Source organism: Oryctolagus cuniculus, chromosome 16 (genome assembly GCF_051225735.1).
Source record: "Oryctolagus cuniculus isolate XC-2025 breed Fujian yellow rabbit chromosome 16, ASM5122573v1, whole genome shotgun sequence".
NCBI lineage: Eukaryota > Metazoa > Chordata > Mammalia > Lagomorpha > Leporidae > Oryctolagus > Oryctolagus cuniculus.
The window spans coordinates 56,518,783-56,544,117 of NC_142882.1; the positions used below are offsets into that span (position 1 = coordinate 56,518,783).

General features: G+C 48.4%; 1 protein-coding gene across 11 annotated transcripts in view; it reads left to right on the forward strand.

Moving 5' to 3' along the window:
- CREB5 (cAMP responsive element binding protein 5) overlaps positions 1 to 25,335 on the forward strand; it is a 426,900-nt gene that overhangs the window by 56,571 nt on the left and 344,994 nt on the right. For 2 of the 11 annotated variants that reach the window (XM_051853248.3, XM_089316046.1), the window contains exon 2: positions 22,100 to 22,171. The exons of 1 other annotated variant lie outside the window; for it this stretch is intronic. In XM_051853248.3, coding sequence (XP_051709208.1) covers positions 22,118 to 22,171 — 54 coding nt within the window. In that variant the 5' untranslated portion in view covers positions 22,100 to 22,117. 8 more of the 11 variants (XM_089316043.1, XM_089316044.1, XM_089316051.1 and 5 more) reach the window with 8 other exon arrangements.

The following is a 25,335-nucleotide window of genomic DNA, read 5'->3' on the forward strand; positions in this document are numbered from 1 at the left end:
TCATGGGGGATGTGTATTATGTAAATGAATGCATGAATTTCAATTTTGTTTTCACATCAAGACTTATGTTTTTTTAAGATTTATTTAGTTATCTATTTGAGAGGTAGCATTACAGAGAAAGAGAGGGAGAGACACAGAGAGGTCTCCATCTGCAGGTTCACTCCCCAGATGGCCGCAATGGCCAGTGCTGGGCCTATCTGAGACCAGAAGCCGGGAGCTTCTTCCAGATCTCCTAAGCCGGTGCAGGGTCCCAAGCACTTGAGCCATCCTCTACTGCTTTCCCAGGCCATAGCAGAGAGCTGGATTGGAAGTGGAGCATCCAGGACTTGAACAGTTGCCCACATGGGATGCTGGTGCTACAGGTGGTTGCTTACCCTACTATGCCACAGCACTGGCCCCGAGACTTATCTTTTAATTGCATTTTCCATGAGCTGTTTGACATATCCTAAATATATTTTCAGGATGCACAGATACTTAGATAAATTCCATCACATGCATCAGAAGATTAGCTGCTCTGCTCTGGGCTATTGGGGGTGGAGGGCCTGGATTCAAGTCCTAGCTCTGACTTTTACTGGAGGGGTGACCTCAGTCTTAGGACCTTTCCCTCCCCAAATCTGAGAGTCATCATCCGAAAAATGAGAAAAGAAAACATGCATCCCATAAATCATCCTAAGAACCAAATTAAATTAATGCATGGAAAATGGCTTTGTAAATTGCTAAACTCTCCAAAGCTTCACTAATGGCTGTGTTTTTCTCCCATATGGAAAAACCCACTGAATGAATAATCCTTTGCATGAGCGTCCATTTCTGTCAGCCTGCTGAGGTCATGTGGTGTGGCTTTGAAGTGTAGAAGGTGTGACTGTCAGCTTTTAAAAAGGAGGCAGAGTGACCGTATTTCTCTGCCTCTCTGTAGCGTAGCGAGCACAGCTGCACAGGGAGTGATTTCACAGAATCCGCAGCATGTCTTGTAGCAGGAACAGCCCAAATGAGGACAACTGAGAAGCCAGGCCCAGGCGCATTGAAGAAATGAACTAGAAACAGCCCTGAAGGGTATAATAGCACCTTCATTTAGACTCAGCGTGGCTAACATACGTAGGTTCTTACGTTTCTCTTGCGGTCTTTCTAGTAAACTCCATGTAGGTATTACCCGATCACTTTTATCCTAAATGTATGACTGGGGAGGAAGAAGCAATCACTCCAGTTTTGAGCTTGGTGTTTCTGAAAACTGGGCATGACACTATTCTCTGTCGTCTGCCATAAGTGAATTCTGTTTTTGGGAAGTTTCAAGCAGTCTTGGAAAACAACAACAACAGTGGCTCGGAGGTGGGGGAGTGAGCAGGCCTCAGGTACCTTCCTTGCTCTCTCTTTTCAGCTGTGTCCTTGGGAAAAATTGTTGACTTCCAATTTTCTCACTTATAAACTGGGGATATAAAATACCTTTTCAGTATGGTTGTGATGAAGGCCACGTCAACAGCAATGGATCTTGGGTGCCTTCCTTGTTTCTTTCTGATTTAGCTTTCTTGATTCGCAAAACCAGTATTGCCAATCAGAAGGCATCTCCGTATAAATCCATCCACCCAAACGTACCCCGAGTGGTCTGACTTTTCTTGTCTCGTTCAGGGGCATGTGGACGTGGGGAGCTGAGTACTCGCATGATGGCTATCTTGTCTGTTGTCTCCTCTGTGGGCTTCTGTGCCCCTCAAATCTGGGCTATGATCTGGAAGACTGAATTTTCACAATAGTTCTAAGCATAGGAACACGATTAAATATTCCTTGGAGACCACTGTACCTGTCAGAGTTCCCACAAACAGGTGCCATGCTGAGAAGGGCAATCAAAGACAGTGAGATGAAGGACCCAGTTCCAGAGTCGCAGGCAGGCTAACCAGGGCCTGTTCACTGAAGAGAGCCATGGCAGCCCCCCATCCTGCAGGGGGCAGGGGCCAAGGGAAGGCCCCCCCTGGGGAGGGCAGCAGCTGTGGGTGAGGAGCTGCTTGCCGTGCGTGGAGACACACAGCTATTGCCAGCCAGGGCCCAGGTGGCTGAGTGTGGAGTGGGCGTGCCCTCCAGTACAGAGTCTGGGTGGTAGTCTCCTAGGGCACAGAGCAGGGCAGGGAGGAGAGAGAGAAGTCTGGAAGGGCAGAGGAAAGATTTTCCATCCTGCACATCTAGAGAAGAAAAGAGCTAAAACTTCCCAGGTTTAGTTCAGAGACGTCTTATCTACCTTTTGCTGTGCATTCCTGGGCTCAACTCCGGGCACGGATATTTCAGATGGAGCACCTGCTCACAAGACCTTGAGGATTTATGCAAATGGGTTACTGCTCCTGGGGCTGTTGGCAATTCTTTAAGCTGCCCCTGTGGGGTGACATAAGGTATGCAGAAGTCACTCCAGATCACACCAGCCTACCCATTCATCAGTATCTCCCCTTTCCTGGGGCACTGTGTTGAAGCTACTATGCAAATGCAAATATTCCCTGGGATCAATAACACAGAAAAGCCATCATCAGCCTAATGGCTTTATCGAGTTGACCAAGGCTACATCCTTGCAAAGAGGTGGGGTTAATGAGAGACCATCCCGAGGGAAGCAGCAGAAGGAACCTGGAGATATCTGGTCTGTCTAGGAGAAGTGGGGAAGTATGGGGTTGATTGCAAGCATTTGAAACTCTGCCATGTTAAAGGAAGATCATGGAGCTGGCACCGTGGCGCAGTGGGTTAAACCGCTACCTGCTGCACTGGCATCCCATATGGATACCAGTTTGAGTCCTGGCTATTTCACTTCTGATCCAGCTTCCTGCTAATGGTCTGGCAAAGCAGCAGAGGATGGCTCAAGTCTGCTTTGGCCATTGTAGCCATTGAGGGAGTGAACCAGCAGATGCAAGATTCTCTCTCTCTCTCTCTCTCTCTCTCTCTCTCTCTCTCTCTCTCTTTTCTCTCTGTAACTCTGCCTTTCAAATAATTAAATGAATATTTTAAGACAGAAAGAAGGAAAGATCACACTTACTTAGGATGGTTCCTAAGGTGGGAATGAGCCCAGTGACTGCAACTTACAGGGAAGTGGGTTTTAGTTCCCTATGAGGAGGAACAAACCATGAGAGAAAATGATGATAGATGAGTGGCCTTAGAAAGACGTTGCACCCTTCTGTGCAGTTTAATGCAAAGGCGAGAACTCAAGAAGCTGCAGTCAAAGGCAGATCCAGGATGCAGAGGATGGGGACAGCATGGAGGTGGTGTCCTGAGTCCTGCACGGCTGTCACAAGCTGCTGAAGAGGAGAGCTTACCTGTGGAACAGAGGTGCGGCCCGTGAACTCTGCAAATCAGCCCTGGGCGTGAGCTGCTGGGCTCATATGGGGCATGGAGCCTACCTGTGTTGCACAGCCAGGACCTGTCTTCCCATAACACTGAGCGTCTCAAAGACTGACAGGAGCAAGGTCACTGTCACTGCAGGTCTTCTGACTGCCTCTGAATGGTAATTTCTTGGGGAAATGGGCAAACTGACTCAAGCATCAGGTGTGTGCTTCCATAAGATAACCGTGTCTGTCCCATTTGGAGAGGGTACAAGCGAGATTTCATAGGGTCTACTACTCGTGACAAGGAACATGGGGTCTTCTATCTCTGAGACTGATTAGATCCACTCAATGAAGGATTGTAGGCCCATGGGTTGGGCAGGCACCAGAGCAGGGAACAGAAGGCGCTAAGAAACCGAATTCCAGTCTCCTAAATCCTGACTCCCCCTACAGGTCAGTTGAGTCTCTCTCCTGTGCTCTTAGGGTCTTCCTGGACACCTGATCTCACTTAGTCATCAGGCTGTCTGCCTCCCTCAGGGCCACAGAGCTTATCACTTGTTAAATGCTTCACAGCAATCTTCCCACGCAATCTTCCCAGCAAGCCTATGAGGTAGTGGCTATTGTCATGTCCAAGGTCTCAGTGGCAAAGGCCAGAGTGGGAGCGGGTATTGAACTTGGTTCAGAAGATACTTCCAAAAGTTCATGGAAACATGGAATTAAAAATGGTGCAGTACTGGAAATCCATGCGGCTTTTCATAATCTTCCTTTCCTATGAGCTTTTGGAAAACTCTGCATTTTATTCCAAATCCTACGCCCTTGGCTACCATGTTAGCTCTTGAGGACAATGTCTTCGAGTTCTCCCTAGTACCCAGCGTGGTCCTGGGGAAGGTAGGCCTCCAATAGCAATGGCATTTGATACGTAAGTAGATCCCCTGGGCCCTGTGTGCACCTGCCACATGGTGCAATTGCCCATGCTATCAAACATGCATGCAGACGTCCCGAATCCTCCCGTACCCTGAGGAAACAGCACGGAGACAGAACGATGATGGCAGAGAAAATGCTCGTTGGAGAACTGAGCTCAGGCAGCAAAGAGCTGGCTGGGGAGTCCTGAAATTATAGCTTATGTTTAAATATATGGAAACAAATTAAAAAATTAGAACCTTGATTTTTTTGGCCACAGAAAGATAACTTCATACATGAACGAAAATTAGTGTCACTGCCAACGAATGACACTGAAGCGCTCCGCTAGTCTTGCTTGCTATTTCTGTCACCAGAAAATAAACCACATTTCCATAATTATACAACCATATGCTTTTCAGAAAATTTGGATTCAGATTTCATCATAGTAATAAGAGTTGGCAGTTACACAGCATTTGCCATGTGCCAGGCACAGTTGTAAATTGTTTACATGTGTTAACTCCTTTAATCCTCACAGACTCGAAATTCTCAGAAGATCCAAGGAAACAGAGGCACAGAGAGGTTAGGTGAGGCATCCCAAATCACACAGCTAATTATGGAAAGACCCAAGAGTTGCGTCCAAATACTTTAAAAGACTGAACAACGCTACTGAGCATGGAGGCCTCATATTATCTCCACCTGCTTGCAAAAAAGAGCTGTTTTATCTATTCCGCCAGTGAGAACCCTGACATCTAAAGAGTCTCAGTAATTTGTCTGTGATGGAATAGTCAGTTGGCTGCCCAGGGCGGGCTCTCCCAGTGTCCCTGCGTGACTGTGGGCCCCCCGCTACAGTTCTTGTATCTTGCTTTGAGATTTGGATTCGTGTGGTACACAAGAAACCAATGTTCACAATAGAAAACAATAGACAATATGGGCACACGCAGATGTATGATCTCATTGTCCAACTGGGACCACAATTAGTCTGTTAACATTTTGGCACTCATCCTTTGAGATTTCTTAAACTTATAACATCACCACTTGAGATAAAACATGTTTAGTCAATGAGCATAGTTTTCTTGACCAACTTTCAAGGGATAATCTAAGTCTTTATATTAAAGAAAGAGCTCGGTTCTGTAAAAACTAACCCAAAACCAAAATAAATCTAACCTATGGAGAGATAAAAATTAAATTTAGTGGAATTTTCACCCCATTAAAATGCTAACAGTAAAACTGCAAAGAAATAATAGTTGAGATTGTCCTAAATTCAGTTATATGAAAGTGTACAATGTCTTGTTTGAAAAACAAATCAGTTTCTTCTCATAGGAAAAAGTAATTTGACTATGATTATAGATGCTACGTACTATATATTCACATGTACTAGACATTATTCTATGCGCTCTGTGTGTGTGTGCGTGTGGGTGTGTGGGTGGGCGGTTACTCAGCTAATCTCCGACCCAGTTTATGGAACAGGAATCACTGTCCCCATTCACAGACGAGGAAATGGGCACAGAGGAGGTAAGTTACCTCCCCACAGCCACACAGCCACGGTCTGCAGCCAGGCAGTGTGAACTTGGGCTGCCTCTGCGGTGGAGACTGTGAGACCCAGCCCCGAGGCCAGGCTGCGCCCGCTCGTCCTGCGGGCCTGTGCTCGGCTCCTCTATTCTCTCCTGCTTTGACTTTGGAGGAGCTGGAAACAGTCATGCATGAGAGAGGCTGTCGTTTTGCTTGGGAGAAGGAGTTTGCTCCGTCCTGGCCTTGGGATGCCGCAGGTGACGGTGATGGTGCTCACATTTCCCCGGGGCGGGGTGGGGGCAGCTTTGAGGGCTGCTAGCTTCTTCCTCTCGCCCGGAGCCCTTCTCTCCCTCGCCTGCCGCCCTCGAGCCTCAGCCGGTATCTTTTGGTGCCTCACACACGTCAAGCCCTTGGCGTCTGTGGTCCTCTCCACCTGGAACTCCTTCAGATGGCTCACGCAACAGCCGCTCTGCATCCCATGGGCCCCAGCTTAAAGCAGTGAGCATGCCCCCTCCCTCTCAGCATCCCCGCCACCTTTCTCCCTGCCGCAGCTCCCTCCGGGTCTCTTGGACTATGCTGTCCGAGATACGCAGTTGTTGGTCTGGGACCCTTCTGTGCTTGTGTTTCCAGACGCTTTGGCTTTTCCTTCTGTTGCTTGTCAAGTGAGTTCTATTGGAACAGGGGCCTCACCCTCCCTGCTCACGCTTCTTGGCCCAGCACCTCATGGGTGCCTGCCCTACTAGGTCCTGGGGAGCCTTTGGCTGCAACATGGACACGTCTTCCAGAGGAGGATGGGGGACGAGGAGAGAGAATGGCCCTCCCAGCTGCCTTACACACTCTAACCTGGCACTGTGCTTAGTGAACGCGGTTCGCACTTGAGGCCCTTGGGAAGCAGCCAGACCCCAGGCACAATGTAAGATGAGCTAACCTGTGCAGAGACTGCTGTGGGCCAATGTCGGTGGCCCAGCAACCAGCCTATTGGGCCAGATATTCTTGGAAGTGTCTCCTTGACACTGTTGGGTCCATGACCTTGGCCTGTGGCTGGGGAGCAGGCCTTACCCTCTGAAGATTCTAATGTGTGCTTCGGGGTGTGACTGTTAAGTGGCTTTGTGGACCGTGGAAATTGGCTGTTGATGGCCTCATTGTGCGAGGGGCTCTCAGAAGCCCGATTTTGCTGTGTGCTTTCTTTTCCTTACTTGAGCTCACTGGCTCACCTGTGTCAGAGGGCGGCCGGACGCCCAGGTGGCTTTCCATCCAGCAATGACCCCGGGCAGCTCTTGAGCATGAGAAGCTGGCTGGGTGTGGAGTGGCTTGGGGGTGACGTTTTGGAGAAGGGAAGTTTTTCCCTGATGGGACTCTTTGTGGAGCTTTCTTTGAGGAGTCCTGGGGGCAGAGGGATTGCGGGAAAGGCTTGTGACACGCATCCTGGTCTGTGCTGGAAATCTTAAGTGAGACCGGGCTTCAGGGTGCGTGCTTGGCTGGCGGATTCTGACCTCGGCTTCCGCGGGCGTTGACGGCTAACTATTGGTTTCCAATGAGAGATGGGAGTCTTAATCTCCCCATGTGTGGGATGTGCCCCGTGGGGCTGTGTTTTGTAGGCAGCGAAGTTATGGCTTGCCCGGAAAAATAACATGTTTGCCATGCCTGATGCTTGAGCTGTTTGCCCGGTGACGGGCTGATTGGCGGTTTGGGAAGGAAGGAGACATGGGTTAACTTGGGTGTCCTGAGGATTTTTTCTGTGTGTTTGTGTAAGCGGTTGGTTCTGTTTCTTTGGAAACAGCAGAGGACAGATGAGGAAATCACTATACTACTGCTGTTGAGGACTTGTGCTGGAGGCCCCTGAAGCATCGTACAAACGTTAGCCTGAGGTCGCTATTTAAGTAACCCTGTCTGGTGGGCAATCCCAGACATCCTTTGATGGCAGCGTTGCAGAGGTCCAGGGAACGACTGGGAGACCTGCCATCCTCACCCGTGTTCTAACTGCCTTGCCCCGCTGTGTTCCTAGAGGCACTTAGCAGAGCCAATAAATCAAAGCTGGATCTAATCATGGCTTTCATTGAGTTTGATGGAAAATGCTTTAGTGAGATTAAAAATGCCTGTCACACAGGATGTGTTGGTAGGGGGAACATATCTTTTCATTAAGTAAAAATTTTCAAACTCCTTAGCATTCAGAAATTCAAAATCAGTTAGGCCTTCTGCGTGTCTGGAGCTTTCTGCTAGGGGTGCGGGACTTGCCTGGGGGGAAGGCTTGGGGCTGTGTGCTTTTGACTCCCAGGGCCTGGCGTTAGCAAGGTTGCTGTTGCTACGGACGCCCTGTCCATGTTCCCAAGCCGTCCAGATCACAGATTGTGCTGTGGCTCCCTTGTCTTCGAGGCTAACTCGCACTTCTACTGGCTTTATTACACATCCTATGTGATACTTTGGGAATAAAAAGGAGAGGAAGAAAAGGGGGGAAAATGGAGCCAGAATAAGTGTTAGGATGATGGAAGAAAATAGAGCTTGCCAAAAAGCGTATCACAGAGAGAATTTCTGTTGCTTTTTGGATAGCCTGGGCGGAGAGCGGAGGTCAGGAGGGCGTCACAGTTGGCTGTTGGTCGCCCTCCTAATGTCTTCCTGTGAACCTAAAGCCCCGGTGGACGACAAGCTGCCCGGCCTGTCCTGGCGCCTTCCAACCGCCACCCTGTGCCTGCCTTCATCACGGCTGGGGGGTTTGGAGCTGGCGGGGGAAGGCGGCCAGGCAAAGCGCTGGCTCTGAGTGGCTGCGGTCAGCCTCAGGTTGCAGGCAGGTGGACACGTGGGCAGCTCTGGCTCTGTGCCCATGAGCCCAGGCTTCCTGAGCTAGCAGAAGGCAAGCAAGTTTTAGCCCAGGCTCAGGGGACCTATGAAACCCCTTTGTAGCCCGGCTGTTAGTTCACTTTTATAATCACTGTGAAACGTAGGTATCACTGTCATCGTTTGAAAAGTGCCTAATGCCTGTTGAATGGGAAACTAACAAAAACCTCCTACCTAGATGTTGAGTTGGGCACGGTTTGGTAGTCAGGGTTTGAACACAGACCTGATTCCAAGGTCTTTCTCCAGTCTCCTGTCTCAAATGGAAGACCAATAAATTAAGTCTACGAGGGTGCCTTCAGGGGAAGAGTGGGGAGATGAGGGTGTGCTGAATAGCTGCTGGGTCAGTAGAGAATCCCAGAAGGTCAAGATCTCCTTCGGGTCCTACTGCCAGCCTCCTTAGGACCCATCGTCTCTACACATCTCTCTCTGCCATCCGCCACCTTGGCAATCCATGTCCTAGCAGCTGATCGTGGAATAAAAGCAATAATCGACATTTCATAGCACTTCACAGTTTATAAAAAACTTCACCAAATACCCCATTTGATCCAACCATCATCGCTACAAGTCAGTTAATGTCAATCTCATCATAGTGAGAACAATAACGTTCAGAGAAGTTCAGTAACTTACCCCAGGTCACACAGCTGGGGAAGCAAGAGAGCAGAGATTTCATTGTTGATTTTCTATGATAACACACTGAGTTGTAGCAGGACCAGCAACAAAATAAAACCTAAATTAAACAAGCCTTATTTTTAATACAACTAAAAGGATGTCTCAGAGTATGTGTATGGGTTTGTGTGAGTGTGTGTGTGTGTGTGCGCACGTACCTTGTGTTGGCATCTTCTTATGAAAAATATTTAGCTGTAAAAGGGAATCCGGTGGGATTTGTGGTTCCCGAAGCAGCCTTTCTTCCCCATGGCCTCTGAACTCTCGCCGCACTTAGCTGAGACTGCTTTGTGGCCTTTCAAGTTCTCGCTTCCACCAAGGCCATCTGGGCACGCCTCGCCTCTCCTCCGGTCCTCGGTGGGCAGAGGGCAGCGGCGATGTTGGCCGGGCCTTCATGCTCCTGGCATGGGGCCTCATGCGTGGTAGGTACTGGATGACTATGCAAGGAAAGAGCGGATGAATGAGCCCAGTGTCCTCTGTTCCTGCTGCGGCCCCCGAAGCCTGCCCAGGGTGAATCACGTTTGAAGGGGTTTGCTGTGACAGGTAATCAATCACTGTCCAGGGCCCACGGTCCCTCCAGCAGCCTGGGAACAATGCCCCGGGAAGAGTCCTTGAACTCCTGCTCCCGCAGCTGCGCCTGGCCAGTGTGGGCTTGGGGCAAGCCTCCTCTTCCTCCTTTATTCTGCCCTTCAATGGAAATGTCGCCTGAGGCCCCCTGCAAACTCGCTGCCAGTGCTGCCTGCACCCTCATGCCTTCTCCCCTTTTCTCTGTCCACCCAGGGAGTATCCAGGTCCAGGTTCTCTCCTGGGGTCTGACTCTCTACCCTCTGAGCCAAGAGGCCACAGGAGACTTTATAAGAGCCCTGTTTGCCTTTCCAGTTGGATTTGGACTACAAAATGGGCTGTCATTGGGGGCCCAGTGCTGGGTGACAAAGGAAGGGCTCTGTGTTAATGACTTGGCCCTCTTGATGAATTGGAGTCTGGTGCGGAGTTAACCTCTGCTGGGTGGTGGGTGCAAGGGCAAAGCCTTGCTTTCCCTGCCCTTTGTCCAGGGTGTCTCAGTGGACGGGGAGACTTTGGTGAGGGGCTCTTTTGTTTGGTAGGGAGTTGAGAAATGCATGAAGCCCATGGAATCCATCTAGTGATTCTCAGAAGCACAGCTTGTCTCTGCGTTTCTAAAATACAGAGTTTAATCATCTTTCATGCTGCTCAGTCCTGTGCAAGAGCAAGAATCAGCCTCCACTCTGCTTCCCTGCGAGATCAGAGTGGCCTTGACTTTGTGAGCTATGAGGCCTGGGTTTTGAGTTAATTCATGGGGTGAAGACTCTCCATAAAGTGTGTGAATAGGGAAGCAGCAAAAACTATTGACTAGATATGCATAAGTCCATGAGTATATATATGTTTTTCCTTTTTGGCTTATTAAGCTTTCTTTTAAAATTTTTTTTTCATTTTACTCGAAAGTCAGACTGAGAGGCACACACAGAGAAAGACAGACATCTGTCATCTGCTGGTTCACTCTCCAAATGCCAACAGCTGCCAGGGCTGAGTCAGGCCATGGCCAGGAGCCTGGAACTCCAGATAGATGTCGCTCACAGGTGGCAGGGATGCGACTACTTGAGCCGCTTCCCAGGGTGCACATTAGCAGGAAGCTGGATCAGAAGTAGAACAACGGGAGCTGCCCCAAGTGGCGACTGAATGGCTGTGCCAGGTGCCCACCCCTAAGTGTCCTCATCGCAGGGTTGGTTAGAAGGCAAACGCCTCCAGGACATCTTCCATGAGCACATGGCTGAGGGCGCCAGCAACATCCAGACAGAAGTTAGAAGCCTGTGGTGTTTTCTCTATAAGGGGGAAAAAAAATCATGGAGCTGTCCACCCAATAATCCTCTGAGTGATGGAGGCGATGGCCATGTGTGGAAAGGCATCTAGAGGGGCAGCACTTCTACCCTGGGCCGATGCTCTCCTTCTCTCCAGCCGGTGGGGTGGCGAGTGGTGTGCACAGTGAGGGCTTGAAGTGGCCAAACCAGATAACCTACCTTCAGAAAGTCCACTCTGGTGGGCAGCAGCTGAGTCTTGTGCCTCCTTTGCAGGTTGAAGCTGGAAGTTTTGCTTAGGTTTTGTGCACATAATGGCAACAGACACTTGCCCTCCTGCACACCAGGATGGAGTGACAATTTCATGTGCTTGTGCAATATTTGTAGAGTTTTAAAGGGCGTTGAATCTAGCCTCGTCCTAAGCTTAACTTGGTCCAGGTGTTTGAGAGCTCTCTGAATAATATAAAGAAGTAAGCATGCGTGTTAGTTCCTTCCTTTCACTTCTGCTGTGTGTGGTTTTTCTTTTTCTTTTTTTTTCTTTTCTTTTTTTTCTTTTTTTTTGTTCTTTCTACTACCCCAGTCTTCCTGTTGTCTTATTCTTATCTGCCATGTATGTGGTGTGGGCTAAGGGACAGTGGATACTCATGCTACTTTAAAGTTTTTATTTTTTATTTTTCATTTTATTTGAAAGGCAGCAAGACAACAAAAAAGACAGAAGTCTCCCATACCTTGGTCTCATTCTCCAAATATTTGCCGCAGCTGGGGCTGGGTCAGACTCAAACCAGGAGTCAGATTCCATCTGGGTCTCTGCTGTGTGTGGCAGGGACCCACGTACTGGAGCCATCACCTGCTGCCCTCTAGGGTGAGCAGGAAGCTGCAGTCGGAGGAGGAGCTGGGATGCAATCCCAGGCCCTCTGGTGTGAAGTGTGGGCATTCTGTGTGGCGTCCTAATGGCTGTGCCAAACGCTTGCCCTGAAGCCACACTGTTGATGTCTTGTGCGAGGAACCTCTGATGTTGACGGGGCCGCCAGTTCTGCACCTCGCAGGATACACCCACTCCCTGACCCCACCTGCTAAATGCCCCTGGTGACCTCTCCCCGCCCTCAGGAACAGGAGCAACTTAACATTGGCTTGGCATGCTTCTTCTTCTTCTTCTTCTTCTTCTTTTTTTTTTTTTTTTTTTTGACAGGCAGAGTGGACAGTGAGAGAGAGAGACAGAGAGAAAGGTCTTCCTTTGCCGTTGGTTCACCCTCCAATGGCCGCCGCGGCCGGCGCACCGCGCTGATCCGATGGCAGGAGCCAGGTACTTATCCTGGTCTCCCATGGGGTGCAGGGCCCCAGTACTTGGGCCATCCTCCACTACCTTCCCGGGCCACAGCAGAGAGCTGGCCTGGAAGAGGGGCAACCGGGACAGAATCCAGTGCCCCGACCGGGACTAGAACCCAGTGTGCCGGCGCCGCAAGGTGGAGGATTAGCCTAGTGAGCGGCGGCGCCGGCCTTGGCATGCTTCTAAGTCTTTGGTTTTCTCCTCGCGAGGAAACGATGCCTCCTCTGGGAAGGCAGAGGAAAACGTACCTCTGGCTAAGTTCATAGAGGGAAACTTGTTGGAATGATGTAGATTCTTCCAAGGACATAGTTTTGCCTGAACCTGGCCTTTAAGTGACCTGCTGGTATTGTCACATGTTCACACGCTCGCTACTTGAAGCGGAGTGGGTTAGGAATCTGAATGTAGCCTCTGGGTATATTTTTACCCAGCCGTCAACAGGCACTCTGAGATGTAACAGGCTCTGAGTGAGCACAAGTGCTGGCCGCTTTAGAAGCCAGCCTGGGACTGTCAGGGAGAAAAGCATCCGGTTTATTGGGATCCTTCTCAAATGACTTCACAGTGTGACAATAATAGTATATGCAAGCTGTAAAGGCAGATGCAGTAGTTCCTCCCCAGTCCTGCGGAAAACAGCAAACAGAGAGGGCTGCTGAGCTCCCTGCTGTGAGACACAGTCTGACATGTTGTGGCTCACGTTCACGCACAAGAAGCAAACTTCCCAGATGTTTTGTTTATGACTGCAGTCTACATAGTTGAGGGACCAAACAGAGATTGTTGCTGGAGGGGCAAGGAGACGTGTTTGGAATAAAGATACAAAGACAGCAATTCTGTTCCATAAAATCATTTGTGGGGTGTGTGTGTGTGAGGGAGAGAGAGAAAAGTAAGACTAAAAAAAAGGCAGTTTAAAAAAAAAAGGCAGTTTTTCAGGATAGTTTAAAATACTCATTTTACATAAAAATAGATTTAAAAAGTAAAGGCACCTAAGACATATTGAATGTTGCCTGGAGGCACTGTCGTCCCATCTGGGAATGTACTGTGATTCTAGAGGGGCACAGTTTGCCATAGTAGTGTAAAAAAAAAGAAAAACGATGCTGCTGATTTTTTTCCCCTTGCGTTTTCTAGAAGATGAGCTTGCTCTGACCAGCAGGAAGGGTTTTGCATTTGGTTTTGCATTTGCTTTCCTTCCAATCATGGTTTTCCCCTCAGGATTTCTGGGCACAATCATTTTACATTGCAAAGAAGGACTTTCTGGAAAGGTACAGAGGACGATGCCAACCCCAACCCTTGGTCACCCTTTGTTGAAACTTTCCTTCTCTTTGCTTTCTGTTTGTCCAAAGGGAAAGGAGTTTGCCACCTCTCCCTGTTTCCCGGGGGTGGGTTCAGTCCCATCAGAAAGAAGCTGAGTGATTTGGTTGTATTTGTTATTTCCTTCAGAACAGGTGAATGTCTATGGCATTGTGTTGTTAACGACATGCATGGCATGTTAAGTACACACATGTCAAACAAGCCTTTCTTAGAGATGGGACCAGTTCTGCAAAAAACATGTACAAGATGGGAGCAAGAAGAGGACCACCCACCTGAATACATATACTCGGGGGCGTGTTCCCTATGGAACACCTGGTGCTGCCCACTGGCACTTCACAAGGGTGCTCTGAACTATTGAACCCATCGGTAGGAAACGTTCTAAGACAGGATTATGCGAAACTGAAGTTGAAATCAACCATAGCTTTGAAAAGTTGCATTTCTAAAGAAACATGGAAAACTTAGAAAGACTAACATATGAAGACTGGATCCCATGAGAAAGTTTTTCCATACACACAGAAAGGCCACATGCATGAAACCACACACTCTGCAGGTGTGTATGTGAGGGTGTGAGCTGAGACCCCGGCACCCTCTCCGTGTTAGGGCCTCCTTTGGGACGTAAGATCGGGGTTCATTTCCAGAGATGATAGCCGTTTGGAAAGCCTCCCTCCCAGAACAGTGGGCCTCCTGCATGGGGAACCTTTGACAGTCCCTAAGTGTAACAGAGTGTATATGGAACCTTTGACGGTCCCTAAGCATGACAGGTGGGTCTGTCACACAGTCCCAAAGAGGTCTCTGATTTGGGTTATAGGATTCTAAGCTTTTGGGGATTCCCGGGAATGGTAACCTCCTCCTGTGAGCAGGGATTTACTTCCGGTTCAAATGGAACAGTGCTATTTAACCTTGGTGTTTTGTGCAAAGTTCTGCACTTCGGGGCCAAGATGTGCCTGTACCACCTGTGAATGTACCCTCTTCCTGCTGGGTTCTGGGGGAAATTACACTGGGATGCGCCAGCCCCACTCCTGGTCTTGTTCCTTGTGTAGATCTCCGGTTTGAGAACTTTGCAGCATTCAGTGTTGCAAGCTTGGGGGCTGAAATGTCACTTTTAAAGCAGGGTTAAAAAGGTCACACAGCTGCAAATAATAATAGCCCAATGAAATTCAGATTCTGACTGCAGCCCACTTGAAGAATAACACTGAAGCAGGAAACAAGCCTACCAGATCTTTGTACCAGTACAGCTAGTAAGAACACTGCCTCTGTGTGTGTGTGTGTGTGTGACATTGCCACACACAGAAAGACAAAGCAGGACAAAGACACAGACATACAAAGGGGCAGAGTTTTAGAGAAAATACATACAAAAGACAAAGACACACACATAAAGACACACGATGCAGAGACACTAACAATACTTGATTTTCTTGGACTGAAATTCAAGGGTGTTTATTTTTCTGTTAGAAGTTACAATATTCAGATTTGGAATCCAAAGGGCTTTTATTTTCCAATTGGCTTATGGTAGTTATCCTTTAAAATAACACCTCTTGGGAGGATTCTATGTTACTACCACAGTTCTGATAGATGAGCCAATGAGACACTGAAAGGTACCATATCCCTCTCAAAGTCTTGGCCCCAGATTGAAAGTATAATTCCTTTCTTTCTTTTTTTTTTTTAATTAGGCAGAGTTAGACAGAGAGAGAGACAGAGAGAAAGGTCTTCCTTCCGTTGGTTCACCCCCCAAATGGCTGCTACAGCTGGCGCGCTTCGCCAATCCAAAGGCAGGAGCCAGGTGCTACTCCTGGTCTCCCATGCAGGTGCAGGGCCCAAGCACTTGGGCCATCCTCCACTGCACTCCCGGGCCACAGCAAAGAGCTGGACTGGAAGAGAAGCAACCGGGACTAGAACCCAGCACCCATATGGGATGCCAGCGCCACAGGCGGAGGATTAGCCAAGTGAGCCATGGCGCCGGCCCCGAAAGTATAATTCCTTTCTAATGGTTGGGTGCGTGTGGCAGAAAACCTCCTGGTGTCTTTGAGAAGTAGTATTGGGTGTCTGAGCATAACGCCAAGGTAGTGAGGTTCTGGACTGTGTGTCTGGTTATTGTATAGGTGGCTCCCTGCTTTCCTGACCAATTCATTGAGAGAAGTATTTCCTTCCTTCAGAAATGCAAAGTGTGAGCTGGCTGTGCCTTGAAATAATTCACAAACAATCTCTGCTCTCAGAAAGATTGGAGGCACATCCGGGTACTGACCCCAGGTGCTCCTCTCTGCCGGCTGCCCTGGGCACTTGACGATGGACCAGGTGCTCCTCCCAGCCCTTCCCTGTCCAGTAGCAGAAGGAGGCAGCACGATGTACTTCTTGTGAGTCCTGCCAGGAAAGCTCTTTCTGCACTCACAGAATGGCAGTACGTGCCGACAGGTATTTTAACATGCTGCTACTCAAATTCAAGATTGTTCGCATCTATAGCATATTCATAAGTAGGGTGGCAGTGCCCGAGTGGATGGGGACGAATCAATAGTATGGGCCGTGCTCACTGATACTCACCATTGGAGTTTGCAGCTTCGACACTCCCATAACTTAGAGCATCAACTCCGCACGCCAGACTTGCAGATGGAAACAGTATTTTTAGCATTTCCTGGTCCAAACCCTGTATCAGTGAATCTATCTGTTGCTGTTGGCTGCAGGGGGAGAGTGGGATCAGGGCCCTTCTACTGAGATTAGAGTTTGCTATTAGCTTAGGGTAGATAAGGGCTTCCAAAGATCTAGAGGTAAAGCATCCCTCCTGGCGGATTTCAGCAAAGCAGATGGTACGGAGTTTGTTCCCTCTGGTCTCGGCTGTTACCCTTGTGTTTAAAAACGCATACTTAGAGTATCTTGTATGGACGCTCCTGGTTTTCGGTACCATTTGCTTTTGCAGCCGGGTTTGCCTTTCGTGGTATGATAATTCCGTGTCTATCCCTCAGTGACTGGCCAAACACTTGAATGGATTGCATCAGCTATTGTGGGCCACTTCCCGTTTTAGACCAGGAATGTGTGGGGTCAAACGCTGAACAATGAAGGAGATTCTTGCTGATTTTGAGGCCGGAGGAATCCAGTGGCAGTTAGGGGTCTGAATTGTAAATCAAACCTGTCATCTCCTTGTCGACCCTGAAAAATTGTTCTGCATGGTTAGGGTTTGTGATGAAGGTTTTTTTGTTATTTTCCAAAAATTTGAAGGAACATTAAACTTGGGGGCTTTTGTTCTAATCGAGTGTTCCATCTGAATATTCAGAAAAAAAAGTAGAAAAATTACTGCTGTTTAGAAAGTGTTCAGTGATGAGACCGTGCCGGCCACGGTTACAGTTCCATCAAACCAAAGGTAAGGGATCATGCAGGGTTTTTCTAAAGGGCACTCCTTGGGTGGACACTATGTGGGCACTAGGGGTTCCAGTGTCTACAGCCACATTAACAATGAGCGAATGCATTTGCCTATGGAAATTGCTAAGAACTGGCTTCACTTCCCTGTTTCCACCCCAACAACTTTGACTTTTTCTGACTGGATCCGGGAGCTTTCTTCCCTGGCTGTAACTGGGACAGGTGGAGCGAGTGGCTCACCCAAACCCTTGCCTCCCTGAACACTTAATTCCGGGCAGAAAAGCTTGCAAACCACGGCCTGAGGAGCAGAGTGCATGCGAGCTGTGTGGAAGGATTTACAGGGATGATTCAGGATTCATTATCCATTCCGCAAATATTTATTGAATGCCCACTGTGGAAGCGCTAGGCAGTGGAACCTGGGCTATATGGAGATTGCCAAGCAAAACTTGGGTCATTAAAAAAAAATCCCAGCCAGTAAAACAGCTGAAAGGGAAATGGGAGAGAGGATGAGGCCTGACTTCTGAAGACCGAATGTGGAGCAACGTGGCTAAAATCATGTCTCAGTAATTTGCCCCTACTTGATGGATGATAGAACAACCTAAGCAGGATCTGCTTGAGAGAATAATTATTACAATATGTGCTAGAAAAGAACCCTAATAATAGACCATAAAAATAAATCCGGACTCTTGACTAACACATCAGACTGATCGTACTAGTTGATAAAAGTAATGAAGGCTGTGTGGTTGAGTGGTACCATTTACTTAAGGCATGGCGAACACCTACACAGCAGGGAATTAGCAAGGGTGTGCTGTGTGCCGAGCCCGATGTGGGCACTGCAGCACATCAAAATAAAGCAGTTGAGGTTTGTACACTTAGAGCTGCACACCCACTCACCCCGGGACTTGTTAATCACTTAAACTTAGGTTAGCAACTGCCACTTCACCCGAACGCTTGTATTCCAGTATGACGCTGCCTGAGCAAATTTGATCCATGGGATTCTTAGCATGCAATATGTTGACAGTCATTTATATTTTGAAAGTAACATAATAAAATGACGACGGTGACTCAGTGGAAGCTCTCCATGACCAGATTCTAAAGTCCTGGGGGACAGACTCTGCATTTCTCACCTTGTATCTCCTGAGGAACAAGCTCTTTCACTGGTAGCATCTTGGTGGATGTTGAATCATCCGAACATCTAGTATCATGAGGGCTCAGTAAGATGGTAGATTTATAGACCCTGCTCTGTCGCCCAGCACCAGCATCGTAGAACACTATACGTAATAAGATGCATGTTGTAGCTCATTTGCAAATGAGAACCAATAATTAAGGTAGCAGTAGTTGATATCACACAGAATTGCCAAGATAGTAGCATTATGGCTATGAATTTATGGAGGAAGTCAGCATTTTGGTCGAGTGAGGCTTGGGTGCATTTGCAATTATGACAGAAAATACACTTTCTCCGCTTAGACCTGAGCTTGGTCAGTTTCTTTCCTTCCATTGACTTACAAGCAAATCATTTTCAACCTTCCACGACGGCACTGCCGGTCTTGGGCATCAGTTTAATGTTTCCCCTTCGTTATTACTTTCAGATGTAGGTGTGTACACACGGAGCTTTCTCATCTTACTAACGTGCAATCTCAGTGGTTAGTAAGGGTGGCATTCATTGGTTATATTAGCAACTGAAGTTTGTAAATGGTATTCAACAAAGGCTGACCTAGAGCAAATCTTGTGATTTTATATTTAGATTTTAGAGCAAATATTAGGTGGCCCAATAATGCTTGGCACAGACCTCCCACACCCCCAAACTCTACCCATCAATACCCAGCCCTTTGTCCACACTCAGAAATGGCTTGCAATCCCCCTCCTCCCACCTTCCCGAATGACCAGTGTGACATGGGAATGTGGGTGCTGAAGATGGGCGGTCACGCCCCTCTAAGAAAGGCAGGACACTGAGGCGCAGAGCGAGGCTCAGCAGGCCAGGCCCGTGCTGGTGCAGGTGGAGCAGGCAAGCATTTTTGGAAATGTACTGGAAAAACCAGGCAGGTTTAACTTAAGGATCACCCAGTTACTCTGTTGATCCTACCTTGGATCAAAGTCATTTCCTTAGCTTTAAAGTCACTCTGAATTTTCATTTTTAAAATTTATTTATTTACTTAAATGTCAGAGTTAGATCTTCCATCTACTGATTTACTCCCCGAATGGTTGCAACAGCCAGGGCTGGGCCAGGCTGAAGCCAGGAGCCAGGAGCTTCTACCAGGTCTCCCACATGCATGATGGGGGCCTATCTTCCACTGATTTCCCTAGGCCATTAGAAGGCAGCTTGATTGCAAGTAGAGCAGCTGGGACACAAACAGGCGCCTATATGGGATGCTGGTGTCACAGGTGGTGGCTTTGCCTGCTTCATCACAATGCCAGCCCCAGAAGTCACTGTTCTTTTTAAGACTTAGAAGTAAGTTTCTGGTACTCACAGAGGGGAGAGGCATGCTCCGTGATCCACAATGGCAACATCAAATGAACAAGGAAGCATGGGAAGCTACTTGAATTGCTCATGACTGGCATGGAGGAAGGCAGGGAGAAAGATCCCACAGATATTTGTGATTTTTTTCTTGGAAGTATAATACAGTAAATGAGTTTACATGATATGCTTAACACAGGAAAGCTGTACAGTGATGCTCCTCACGTACGATGGTGTCCAGGGGAAGCCATCCCAGTGGACAGCAGAGAGGTCTTGGCCCTATGAAACGTGTAAGAGGCAGAGGGGTTTCGAGAGGCTCTTCATCTACAATTTTCGTTACAAACATCTCCTCTAACTGGCAGTGTTATTTAAGGCAACTCTTGTCATTTTCATGCTTCAGAAAAGTGAAAGTGCACATGTATTTTCCCATAGGATACACAAGGGCACTTCAAAAAGTTTATGGAAAATGGAACTATAAGTTTATTTTGGTGCAAAAGCTTTGAAATTCATGCATGTGAAAGATGTATAAACAGTTCATGGAAAACGCATGTGATTAAACAACTACCCATGACTTGCAGGATTTCTTTTTGTGTTGCCAAGATAAACTTACCTGTCAATTCCAATTTTACATGAACTTTTTGTAGCACCCTCATATGTCAGATACATTAGAGTTTTGGAAAAAGGTGTGATGGTCTGCAAGGTAGCCTTGGCTTTGGCTGCTAGATCATAGAGCTCCTTTGTGTGATGCTAGGCAGAGTTCCCTCTTGAGGGGACAAAGATGCCTTGGAAGCCCTTGGGGAGTCACCTGGAAGTAGCTTTTTTAAGAAAGCAGATTGTTTCTGTGCTCAGAGTGAAAGCAGAAGGTTCTACTCCGCTGAGAGGGCCATGAGGGCATTTAGCTTACGTAAACTCAACTCTAATATTTACACAAAATTATGACTTAGAAAGGATTTGAATTTTCTAACACATTTGCATAGTACCTCTTGCAATGCCTGAAAAATTATGTATGTTACTGTGTGGATTGGTAACCACAAAATGGTGTGCACTATACTTTCAGTGGTTTCGGGGTGATCTGCAAAGGTGATCTCAACTATATTCAGTTTCTGCCTAGTGAACATATTTCTTTTAAAGATTTATTTATTTGAAAGGCAACGTGACAGGGAGGGAGATCTTCCATCCACTGCTTCACTCTCCAAATGGCCACTACAGCCAGGGTTGGACCAGGCCAAAGCCAGGAACCAGAAACTCCATCTGGGTCTCCCATATGGGTGGCAGGGACTTAAGTCCTCGGGTCATCTTCCACTGCCTCCCCAGATGTATTATCAGGAAGCTGGGTTGGAAGTGGAAAAGTTGGGACTTGAACCAATGCTCATAGGGGAGGCCCGTGTGGAATGCTGTGACACCATGCTGGAGCCTAATGAATGCAACTTAAAAGAGACCCTCTACATAAGAAAAGACTGCAGTATTATTGAACATTTGAGGATACTGTAAAAGGTTCATGGCAAATGGCATTAAAAGTTGATTTTGGTACAAAAAAAACTTGAAATCCATGCAAGGGATTTTCATCATATGTTTCCCATGAACTTTTTGAAGAGCCCTGTGTGCCTGATTACAAAGTTTTATTTCTCCTTACAGCTGTTTTATCCCAGATAATTTTTTCTAGAAGGGCAGCAGCTTTCACCTCCTATTAATTTCAAATCGGCTTATAAAACTAAATTACCAAAATATCCAAGGTCATGTTTTTGCATTTGCCAATTCCTTCATTTGCCATCACGTGAGCTGGATGGTTTTTGTCAAGGCATCCTCCAATGTCGGGCGGAGGGGAACTGAAGACCATGGCTGACCGCCAGAATCATTGGCTAAACTGGTTCTGGGGCTGCTTTCCAATCTATGCCTTGGTGGTACTGGAGCTCTTTGGGGGTAACAATGGGGTGTCACTTGATGTGTTGCTGGAGGCTGGCCCATGCACTGATGAGGGCCCAGGGACTGCCCCTCTCCCAGGCAGCCAACCCCTGAAGCTCTGAGCGGGAGTGTAAAGGATGCGTGTGCACTTGGCCTGAGAGCTTCCTGCAGGTGGTTTCTCCATAGACAGCGTTCCTGCTGTGACAATGCCATGGCATTCGTCATTGTCGTTGTCATCTTTTTTTTTTTTTAAGACTTATTTACTTATTTGAAAGACACAGTTAGAGAGAGAGAGAGAAAGTCTTCCATCCGATAGCTTACTTCCCAAAAGGCCACAACAGCTAGAGCTGTGCTGATCTGAAGCCAGGAGCTTCTTCTGGGTCTCCCACACAGGTGCAAAGGCTAAGGACTTGGGCCATCTTCTACTGCTTTCCCAGGCCATAGAGAGCTGGATCAGAAATGGAGCAGCCGGATCTGGAACCAGCGCCCACATGAGATGCTGGCAATGCAGGTGGCGGCTTTACCCACTGTGCCACAGCAGCGCCCCATGGCATTCTTCTTTAAAATACAGTCAATAAGTACTCCGGAAAGCACAATGGGAGCCCTGGCTGGGGGCGCCTAATGACCCTCAGCCAAGCAGGACTTGTGTCCTTTCATTGTCAAGGCTTTGCTCATAGAGCTTGGGTGATTGCTTTCTCGTGTTTCTCAGCCAGCAGCAGGAGATATTCATGGATTTCTGTTTTCCTCTCTCCCTCTTCCTCTGCCCCTACAGATTTATGAGGAATCCAAGATGAATTTGGAGCAGGAGAGGCCATTTGTCTGCAGTGCCCCGGGCTGCTCCCAGGTGAGTGGGCGGCGTGCACACAGGCTGTGCTCTGGCATGAGCGGACGCACCTGCCTCCGACAGGGAGGCGGCCCTCACCTGGCCATCAGGTCCACCCCGGGCCCTCTCTCCAGAGATACGGTTAAAGCCCCCCACGCTGTCGTCTCCATCACTGTCATTTCCATCACTGAGATCATATTCTCCTTTGAATAGTGCGAATTACTTCCTTCACAGTCCCTGAAATACAGTAGGGGTGAGCATTTCCACCCAAAACGTCCCCCTGTAGCTCACCACTACCAAAGGGTGGGCTCCATGAGGGGTCCCCAACGATTTCATAGGAAACTTGTAACATCTGTGAATTCTTCTTTCTGCAGCTCCCTTCTATCTTCTCTTCCTCTGCTTAAAAACTATTTATTGATTTGAGAGTTCCCATCCGCTGGTTTGCTACAGAAATGGCTGCGATGGCCAAGGCTGGGCCAAGCTGCAGCCAGGGGCCCCATGCGCAGGTCTCCAATGTGGGTGGCAGGAACCTAAGGTTTTAAGCCATCACTGGTGCCTCTCAGGGCTAGGTCTGCATACTTAGGGAGCTGGAGTCCAGAACTAGAGCCAGCAGTCCAACGCAGGCACTCGCTGGCATGATAAGCAAAGTCTCACCTGCTAGAGTAAACCCCACTGCCTGATCTCTCACGAGTAAAAGATATTCCATATAAATCTTCTAGAACCTATACTTTGCTCGTGTATCTGAACCTCAGGAGAGGAAGTTGTCCTGTGCTGGGTTAAGTCCCGTAACCACTGTGAATGCAATCAGGATGGGTAAAACTACTACCTGTGGAGTGATAGAGTACAGGAGCTATGCATAGCAGGTGCTCAGTTAGCACCTAAGGCTATTAGCACCACCTACTATTATATTGCAGCCCATCTCTTTGAAAGACATTAGAAGCTTTAGCCACGTCTAATATTTAGGTAAGTCAGAGGGAAGCGGGGTGCGTGTTGAGTCCTGGGACCATGTGGCCGAGTTTCCCAGGTCTGGCGCTGACTATGGGCTGGACGGTTCTCTTGGGAGGGCCACACTGGGCGCTGCTGGCCTGCACGCGCCAGCTCCCTGGTAACACTGTCCGGTTGTGATAACCGGAAGTATCCAGCGTCCGCCAGGTGTCCCCCGGCACAACGACTGCCTTGGGGGTCTGCATTTCAGCTCGAGCTTCAGTTCTCTTCGGAGCCCCCCTCTCTGGGGTCCACTTCCTTCTAGTCGACACATTTGCCTCTATTTTAGACCTCATTATCCCAAGCCATCTTCTCTTCCGTTCAGAGCAGACGTGCGGTCACCGGTGTCAGGCTGCGAGGGCTGGGAGAGGCGGAGGACTGAGCAGGAGCTGTTGGATTTGGCACCGGGTGCTCGGTGGCGACCGAGGAGGGCGGCCTGGGGCGGCGGCCAGATCGCCGGGGATTAACGTGTGAGTGGGCGGCGAGGAAGCGGAGGCGCCCAAGCACAGAGGAGCCTTTCAGAGCCCCGGGCAGTGACGGGAAGCAGGGTGATATAATGGCAGCCCGAGGAGGAGGCAGCTTTTTTAAAAAGCAAGGCTAGCCAAGCAGGGTTTGGTCAAGGGCAGGACACCAGCGGGAGGGAGGCAGTGACCTTGCTGGCTTGGGGGACAGATCCTAGGAGGTAAGGGGTGTGGAGGGTCCTGCCTCCGAGCAGGAGGGGATGGGAAGGGATTGCCCGGAGTCACATGCAGGTTCCGGGGGCGAGAAGGCCATAGAGGTTGGGGGAGGTTGTATTGAAAGACTTGAACAGCGCAGTGAGCGGACAGGTGGTCTCCCGGAGCAGAATGAAAAAAATGGGTGGAGGAAAAGCTTGGAGAGTTGAGGACCTTGTAATGGTTGCAGATTTTAAAGTACACCTCCAAGCCCGCCTCTCTGACGTGTGAATGTCACAGTGCGTCCAACACTGGGTTTCCTGGAGCAGTTATCTCCGGCTTCTTGAAGCTGTTAAAACGGGTGCATCTTGGAGCGGCAGGGAAGTTAGGCTTGAGGAAATGTGCCGAAGGCCCAGGCAACCCCAGGCACACCCAGCCGGCAGTGGTGAGCATGGTATTCACTCCAGGGGTGGCTGCCAGCCCGGGGATCTGCATGGAGGAGAGAGATGCTAGGGATGGCAAATGCTGTGGGTTGCCGTCTTCCTCTGGTTGGAAACACTTCTGCTCTGTTAGGAAGGGCCCGGAATACGCCGGAGAGCTCTCCCGTTCCCACTCCTTAGGCGGCACCGTGCCTTGGGAGGGAGGAGGAGCCAGCTTTCCTAACCTTGGTGTTCTCACAGAGGCCAGGGTTGCTGGTGCTTGTCCTTTGCCCTGTGCGTTGACCCTGTTTTCAGTTCCACCGGCCTCTCTCGGCTCCGGATCTCTGGTAGGCTGCACATTCTGGTTACTTACACTTTGCTGCTGTTTTCCTACCTAACTAAACCATAGGGTATGCCCTGTATCATCTTGTTTGTGAGGTAATTATATTTAATAGAACACATTATATAAATTATTTAATAAGTAATCTGGTTAATATCCTACTAATTTAGGCTATTATTTTTATGGAGTCAAATGGCTCATCACCACGCCATGATGGGTATTTCCCTGTTGATTGTTACATATGTAAATATCACAAAAAATATAATTGGGCTTTTGATGAGAAGTCTTGGGAAAGACTCGAAGCTGCACCTGGTGGTGTCTTATATTTGGTGTAGTTACTTCATGGTGCTCTAGAAGATCAAGAGAATAAATGAACCAGAAGTAACAAAAGTGCATTTCATATAAAGTGAACGTTCCGGTATTCAAATACGGCATAATTCATATGCTTGCAAATTCCATGCTGTCCAATTCATGTGACACAAATGACAAATACATCACATCTGCAAATAACTACTTTTGCAGTATTCCACGGGATTCAGCCTCGTGAACTCCACTGCATTAAACACAAATCCATACTATTTGCAGAATTCTTCCATACTTTTTTTTATTTTAAATATTTATTTATTCATTTGAAAGTCAGAGTTACACAGAGAGAGAGGCAGAGAAAGGGAGAAGTCTTCCATCTGCTGGTTCACTCTCCAATTGGCCCAAATGGCCGGAGCCATGCCGATCCCAAGGCAGGAGCCAGGAGCTTTCTTTGGGGTCTCCCACACAGGTGCAGGGGCTCAA